The 8,996-nt window shown below is 43.3% G+C and overlaps 1 protein-coding gene across 1 annotated transcript in view; it reads right to left on the reverse strand.

The window, feature by feature from the left end:
- LOC128691013 (sialin-like) overlaps positions 1-8,996 on the reverse strand; it is a 361,202-nt gene that overhangs the window by 33,121 nt on the left and 319,085 nt on the right. Inside the window, exon 8 of the mRNA XM_070089262.1 lies at positions 7,225-7,357. Within this exon, the coding sequence (XP_069945363.1) occupies positions 7,225-7,357 (133 nt within the window). The remainder of the gene's footprint in view (positions 1-7,224; positions 7,358-8,996) is intronic.

Consider the following 8,996-nt stretch of genomic DNA (forward strand, 5'->3'; position numbering starts at 1 on the left):
ACACCATAGATGTCCGGGGCCCAAGACTGTTCAACAGCCTCCCATGAAGCATTAGGGGAATTACCAGTAAACCCCTGGCTGCCTTCAAGAGAGAGCTGGACAGATACCTAAAGTCAGTGCCGGATCAGCCGGGCTGAGGCTCGTACGTTGGACTGCGTGCGGCCTGCAGTAACAGCCTGGTTGATCAGGCCCTAATCCACCGGGAGGCCTGGTCATGGACCGGGCAGCGGGGGCGTTGATCCCCGGAATAACTTCCAGGTAACCTCCAGGTATGACTGGTGGTCCACATACACTCCATCTGAAAACTCTTATACGGCTGAACAGGAACTAATCACTGTTCTCATCCAGGCGGCAGAGTATGCAATTCCAAAGAAGTTCGCAGGACGCACTCACAAAAGAAACTGGTGGTTCTACAACGATGAGGTGCGGGAGCAGAACCACCGCGTAACCCTACAGAAGAGAACAGGAATACTCTGAGAGCCATTGTGCAGCATGCCAGCAGAGTCTCCCTCAGAGTAAAAACTGAGAAGTGGCTGGAGTGGTGCTCAACATTCCGGCATCACACCACCTTATCTGAGATATGGAGCAAGCTTAACATCGCAACTGGCAAAAGCAAGCCTCGGCCACCAGCACACCCGAACCCATCCCAGGAAGCTGAAAAACTGGTGAAGCTCTTCATTTCCAGGGGAGCCTCCACTCAGTTCCCACAGGACATCCGGAATATGAAGACGGATCTTCTGCCACAACGTCAGTTAATGATACAAGCTGAATGTGAGTCTGAAGATGTGAATGATGAAGACCTCACGGACTTGGAACTCCGACATGCCATTAAGAACACATGTAACACTGCCCCGGGCATCGATGGTGTCACGTACTCCATGAATGCACGGGCTGGTCAGAGTGGATGGGAGGCCATACTAGCCCTTTGAGGGTCGACAGGCCCTCTTCGAAACTCGTTCTCAGGGTCGGCCAAATTTAAAAAAAAAAAAAAATTATTTTCTCTTATGAAAAGATAGTGAATCTTTTCCCGATCATAACGACACCAAAAGTTTGAAATTTGATAGAAAACTTACGGAATTATGCTCTCGCAAAGTTAGCGGTCTCAGCGATGTTTACGGATCGGCGATTTTGCCCACTTTGAGCCCCATTTTCGGCCAATTTCACTGTACTAGTCGACAAAAAACATGAATATTTCGCTAGAACTCCATTTTTTCTATCGAATGGGTGCAAGAAACCACCCATTTATAAATTCAACTATCCAGTACAGTGGTCAGAATTTAGCAATTTTGCCAATTTCACACAAATTTCAAAAGATGCCAATTTCGGAATAGGGTCCAGAATAAACAAGAAAGACATTCCTGGCACTAAAATGACATTTCCTCTAGTCATTAGTCACATCTCAAGGCCCCTCTTATATTCTTTTGTTTTCCACTTTGAATTTTTATTCTCACAAAAAATATAAGATTTACTGTTATGCAGACTACTGCATTAGTGTAAAAAATGGTATAAATATTATTGGTGCACTTGTGAAAGAATATTAGACTCACCAGTTGACGTGTATTGCACGCTTGGCACGATTTGTTTACTTTTGAAGTTTGGTAAAAATCGAACATTTCTGCTACTTTGAGCTCAATTTCAAGGCACCTTTCTTTGTAAAACCAGTCAAAATCATCTCAATTTCTGTAGTATGTCTTCCATTCTATAAAATGAGACCAAGAAAACTAGAATACAACAATAAATACCATACGAAAATACACTGCAAAGTCGCTGATTTATTAAAAAAAAATGGAAAAAGTTTTTTTTTTCTCATTATGCACTGTGTGCTGCAGGATTTTTTTTAGACTGTGCACACTGACCACATAGACCCATTCTTTCATATGAAGGCCTACCAGCTTTCTCCCACTAAATTTGAGGTCGCTAGAATTTATGAGTACTAGTACGTCAAAAACCCCTACGCGTAAGACGTACTAGTACGACGAAAACCCTCAAAGGGCTAGGCGTCATAAACAAGTCGTGGAGGGCCGGGACACTCCCAGCAGCTTGGAAGGTGGCTACCATTGTACCAGTTCCAAAGCCCAAGGACCCGGCCAGCATGAGACTCATATCGTTGACCAGCTGTTTAGCCAAGACTGGTGAAAGAATGGTGTTAAACCGCCTCCTATGGAAATTTGGACCGCCTCATTATCACATATTTGGCTTCACCAAAGGAGTGGGTACAGCAGAGTGCATATCCACCCTACCAAGCCAGATTGCTGATAGTAACAAGAAACCTAGTATCGTCGTCTACATCGACCTTGAGAAGGCATTGGGCCTAGCCAGCCCCACAGCAATTCTAGCAATACTATCTCGGAAGAGGATCAAAGGACGCCTCCTGGCCTGGATAGAATCCTACCTTAGGGACAGGCAGGCTTGTGTCAGCTTTCAGGGACACTACTCTTCATTTAAAACCCTGGAAAACGGCACGCCACAAGGAGATGTACTCAATCCTACCCTGTTTAACGTCCTTATGCAAGAACTTGTGAGCCTTCCCTCTCATAGTGGTACGCAGCTGCTCAGCTATGCTGATGATCTTGTACTCGTAGTGAATGGGAAAGTTAATTTCGATCGACAGGCCCAGAGAGCTTTGGACCTAATAACGCAGTCTTGCAAGGAACTAGGCCTCAAGATCTCTGCCGAGAAATCTCTTGCATTTATGTTCAAGGGACCAGATCCTGTGAACAGATTACGTATTCAGGATGTAGAACTTGAGTGGACAGGCTCCTACCCACACTTGACAATCTACATTGATAAAAGGCTGACCTTTCAGAAACAGGTCGAGTATGTCTGATCCCGTGCTCTACTCAGACTCAACGTCATGAGAGCCATGACGAGGCACCGTGCAGGGGCGAGCAAAGAAGTACTTCGCTTGTACTATATACAAGCTGTGCGCTTGCTCAGTGACTACGGTGCACCGGCGTTAGCTCATCTCTTTCCGCAGAGCAGGCAAAGGGTGGAGGTCGTACAAAACCAGGCGATAAGAACTATTCTTGGGGCCCCCATCTGGACCAGCACAGTATGTCTCAGATTTGTGGCCCGGCTTCCTTCCCTGGCTGATAGAGTAAGAGACATAAACGTCTGCAAAGAAGCCAAAATTCTGCACCAGCAGCAAGGTACCCGACTGAGAAGATGGTTATTGGCAGCCATGACACAAGATCCCACACTCTTCACGGACGACTCCTGGATTCATTCGTTTTCTACTACTGGGCGGAAACTGCTGCCTATACAACTACTCCTTGAGAAGAGTTGTGACCTTCCTATTGCTGGGTAACATCCACCACCTCCCTGGTGCCCAGATCCAGCCGATGTTTCTGTCATGCAACTACCTACCTCCAAGCGTCTCTGCAGTCAAGACACCCTCAGCAATCATGCTGAGACAAGCATGGCACTGGCAGAGAGACGCACATGTGCAGTGTATTTCAAAGATGGTTCTGTCGACCCTGAAAGGAAGAGAGCAGCAACTAGCATGTACCACAATGGTCACACACAAGGCTGGCGACTCCCTGACCACTGCACGATCCTTCAAGCTGAGCTGGTGGCGATTCAGCAGGAATTGTCACATGCCCTGCGTCATTGACTCCGACCTGTCATACATGTTGGCTCCACCTCTGCAATCAATGCCCTCTCCCATCTCCAACCACAGGACAATGTTTACCTCATCACATCGATTCTGAGCATAATGACAGCCTTAGAAGTTCAGGGTAACAAATCGACATTGAACTGGATGCCCAGACATGCTGACATCAGGGAGAAATGAGGCGGCAGATGATGCGGCCAAGGCAGCCACAGATTTTCCACATGTTGGGATCACTGTCCCCATCAGTCTCCGCCAGACTAAACCTGTGGCCGCCAGAGCAATGAAACTTATGGGGAAGGTCCTAGGTGATACCCCATCTCAACAGTGGTACCGAGCAGCGGCTCAGAAAGAACTCCCTTCATATGATAGAAGCTGGTCTAGAGCGCAGTGTACCACCATCCATCGGCTTCGTTTGAGCTTTCCCAAAGTCAAGATGATGGTAGACAAGGCAGAGGAGATGTGCCAGCACTGCCAGCACGTTGTCCAGCGCCTCCAGCGCCACACTATCTCCTGGAGTGCCAAGCTACTGAGACATTCTTCAGGCAACTAGCACTGATGTCCCCTCCCGAAGAAAACCCAGAGAAGACTGCGGCTACACTAGTGTATCATGGAGTCAACGAAATAGACAAGCTGCTCCCGTGATAACGACATATTCTCCTCGCTAGTGTCCACAGTATCAAGAGCACTATAAGTGAAGGTAACTCTAGGTTGCTGTGCGATAGCTGGGTTAATTGTTCTGACTAGAATTCTGGCTAATATCTCCGAAAGTATTCGTCCTAATACCTTCTGAGGTATTAACATGAATTCTACTCGAAACAATAGACCCTGCGATCACATAACAACCTAGAGTTTCCTTCACTTACTCTACTACTACTACTACTTCTACTACTCTTACTACTAGCACTACTACAACAAAAACAACTATTACTACTACTATTACTAATGGTAATACTAATGTATGTACTACTACTACTAGTAGTAGTAGTACTACTACTACAACTACTACTTCAAGTACTGCTACTGTTACTAATATTAACATTGCTACTACAATCACTACTACTACTTCCTACAACATAGACCAGTAAGCCTACTCCATGTCTTATGGTCTTTCACCTCACTTGGTACCTATTTATACCCTCTGTGTTCATGTATTATTATTAACGGCTTGAAAAATATCGTGCAGAGAGCAACGTTTTCACAGTTAAATGTCATATCAGTGGCACTTGTGTCATTTTACCTAACATAAGCTATCATGTTTTTCATTCTTTCGTCTCTGGTGTTGCAAGTCATTTGTTTCCCATAAACTCGAATGCTAATATCTTCAATCAATTTAAAGTTCTCTACAACACAGCGAAGACTCCCGTCGACAGAGTTGGTTAATGGTATCACCCATGCCCTAGAGATGCATCATGTCTCTCGTATTCATATCTTGTTTGCCAAAGAAATTATAGAAGTTTTCAACGAATGTGATTTGCAAGTTCTTTACATTACTTATCTGGCCAACAGTTTACATTAATTGCTCTAGACATCCATTCATTGCCCAGTCTTCTAGGCAAATTGCTACATATGATCGGGATCCCTCCCTTGGACCTAATTAGGACCTAGTATTTTCCTATACTTAGAAGCTCCTGTCTCTACCGATATCATATTCCCAGCACTATGACAGATAATGATCCTGTCCCAATTACCTTACATAATATTACTCACCTGTTGACTATGTCACCTTCCTATCCCAGTTACACAAGGCACGGTCCACTTATCTAACTTGTGAGTCGCTGACAACGAGTATATCTTTACCTTCATTAGTTAAGGAGTAAGTGGTGCCCATATTGTCACTGATCAAAGAAGTATATTCATCTTGGAGAACAGAAAAGCGATTTCTTTTGCTGAAATCTTCTCCTATAACCTTCATCAACTTCTCACTTGTTACTATTACCAACCTCTTCCTCATTGCTGTTTACTTGTTTTCTTTTGCTAACCCCAACAATCTCAACCACATTATTATACTTAATCAAAGCATATTTTCAATTTCTTATTTATCTTCTCGAGAAGTAGAAAATCCTTGTTTAACACATTGAGATTTGACACAATAATACTATTACAGTTAGCAAGGTATCACAGTGACACTTCACTATTTCCTAAAGATAGCAATAGCGCTGATCATACTGGCACCTAATTCTGGTTAGTCTAAGACAACACCTGAGTCAGGGTGGAAGAGGTCATGTCTGACTCTGAGAAGTGGACCACAAGTCTGAGTCTGTATATTAAAGCACAAGTCTGAGTCTATGTATTGGAGGACAAGTCTGAGTCTGGGTAATGGTAAACAAAACTGAGTCTTTGAATAAATGGTTTAGAAAACAGACAAATTTATAATGAGACACTTTTGTAACATTTGAGTATCTTATTCTGGAAACGTTCTGCCAGCCAGTGGCTTCTTAAGTCCAATACAAAGGAAGATGAATATTAAAATGGTATACAATATCGACAAGTTGATAAGACACATATACAACAGATAAGTATCTTCATTCCAAAACGTTTAGCCTACATAGTAGGCTTCCTCAAAAGAGTACAGAGGAGTTTAGCAGAGGTACTACAGACGTAAATACGATGTAATCAGTCCATCACCCTTGAAGACGTAGATTTGATGTGGTTAATCCCTCAGCCTTGAGAAGAGTTATGTTCCACAGTCAGAAACACTGGGAAGTGTAAGCAGCAGTATGGAGACTTATGTGGTGTCAGAATATATAAGTTTCCATACTCATCACCTCAAAATTACGTCTTCAAGGACGATGGACTGATTACATCGTATTCACATTTCTACTGCTTCTGCTAAACTATTCTATACTCGACTAAGGAAGCCTACTGTGTAGGCGAAACATTTCAGAATAAAGATGCCTAACTGTTGCATATGTGACTTACTCATCACAAAGATAGGTGGTTGATGAACATTTGAGGTGATCAGAACACATCGACTCCAGGATGAGGGACTGGTTACCTTAAACTCCTCCTTATCTCCTGTATATTGGACTGAATATGTAAACTCTTGTGTATTGGACTGAACAAGCCACTAGCTGAAGAAACTTTTCCAGAATAAAGACACCCAGATGTTGCACAGTGTCTCATTAAGTCTGAGGCTGAGGACAAGTCAGGCTAATTAATGGATGACAAGTCTGAGGACAGGAGAAGATGCAGGTACCAGGAAAATACGACGGTGGCGTTGAGAAACTGAGATATATGTTGAGAGTATAAGACAAGAATGAGTGGAAGCAAGTCCTCTATGTTAATGTGTTAAGTACGAGCGAGTGGAGGTGAGTGTATTCAGCAACAATGAAGACAGGGGTGTTGTCAGTGTGATACTGTTAAACGAGTATAGAGAGTATATGGTAACTCAGGCCAACAGTCCAGGACCATTAACAAAATCGACCACTCTCAAGTAATAGACTGGTCAAATAAACTATCACCTCAGCACATCAGAGGATAGGGCCACATGATCACATAAATTATCCCAACAGTACACAGAGATCATACAGAAACCTCACAACAAAAATAGGGAAGCAATATACACAAAATCAGCTCAATACATGACAGACGACATTGCCGCTAATACTCACCGATGCTCATGGAGACCCTTCTGACGGCCAGGTTAGAGACCTTGCTAGCAGCGAGGAGCCTGTCAACAATGCTGCAATACACCAGGCTGAAGATCCACATAACCAGATAAGGAAGAGCAGACAACAGTCCATTCTGTGGGGTGAAAGTTGACACTCATGAGCTTAGCTACTTAAGGAAGGAGGTGGTACACCTCCGAAACTGATTTCGTTAGCCAACCATATCTAGCCATGGATATTTAGTCCCACCATTCTGCTGGAGATAAGGTATTTCATCTTATCCTCTAGGAATACTAGGCAACAGTAAAAAAAATGTAATACATATTTTTTTTTAACACGTCGGTCGTCTCCCACCGAGGCAGGTTGACCCAAAAAGAAAGAAAATCCCCAAAAAGAAAATACTTTCATCATCATTCAACACTTTCACCTCACCCATATATAATCACTGTCTTTGTAGTGGCGCTCAGACACGACTGTTCAGAAGTCCCTCCAAACTGCCAATATCCCAAACCCCTCTTTTAAAGTGCAAGCATTATACTTTCCATTTCCAGGACTCAAGTCTGGCTAACCGGTTTCCTGGAATCCCTTCACAAATTATTACCCTGTTCACATTTCAACAGCTCGTCAGGTCTCAAAAATCATTCGTCTCCATTCACTCCTATCTAACATACTTACAGATACTTGCTGGAAGTCCATGCCCCTCGCCCACAAAACCTCCTTTACCCCTTTCCTCCAACCTTTCTGAGGACAACCCTTTCCGCGTCTTCCTTTTCCTACAGATTTATACGCTCTCCAAGTCATTCTACTTTGATCCATTCTCTCTAAATGACCAAACCACCTCAACAACCACTCTTCAGCCCTCTGACTAATACCTTTAGTAACTCCATACCTTCTCCTAATTTCCACACTCCGAATTCTCTGCATAGTATTTACACCATATATTGCCCTTAGACAGGACATCTCCACTGCCTCCAACCGCCTTCTCGCTGCAGAGTTTGCAACCCAACCTTCACACCCATATAAGAGTGTTGGTACCACTATACTTTCATACATTCCCTTCTTTGCCTCTCTGAATAAGGTTTCTTGTCTCCACAGATACCTCAATGCACCACCCACCTTTTTTTCCTTCATCAATTCTATGGTTAACCTCATCCTTTATAAGCACATCGGCTGACAAGTCAACTCTCAAATATCTGAAAGCATTCACTTCTTCCATACTCCCTCTCTCCAATGTGATGTCCATTTTTTCTTCATCTAAATCACTTGATACCCTCATCACCTTACTCTTATTTATGTTTACTTTCAACTTACTACCTTTACACACCCTCCCAAACTCGTCCAATAACTTTGCAACCCTTCACTAGAATTTCCCATAAGCACAGTATCATCAGCAAAAAGTAACTGTGTCAACTCTCATTTTGTATTTAATTCCCCATCATTTAATCCCACCCCTCTCCCCAGCACCCTATCATTTACTTCTTTTACAACCCAATCTATAAATATATTAAATAACCATGGTGACATTACACATCCCTATCTAAGACCCACCTTTACAGGGAAGTAGTCTCCCTCTCTTCTACACACCCTAACCTGAGCCTCACTATCCTCTTAAAGACTCTTTACAGCATTTAGTAACTTACTACCTATTCCATATATTTGCAACATCTGCTACATTGCTCCCCTATCCACTCTATCAAGTGCCTTTTCTAAATCCATAAATGCAATGAAAACTTCCCTACGTTCATCTAAATACTGTTCACATATATGTTTCAATG

This window comes from Cherax quadricarinatus, chromosome 27 (assembly GCF_038502225.1).
Source record: "Cherax quadricarinatus isolate ZL_2023a chromosome 27, ASM3850222v1, whole genome shotgun sequence".
Classification (NCBI taxonomy): domain Eukaryota; kingdom Metazoa; phylum Arthropoda; class Malacostraca; order Decapoda; family Parastacidae; genus Cherax; species Cherax quadricarinatus.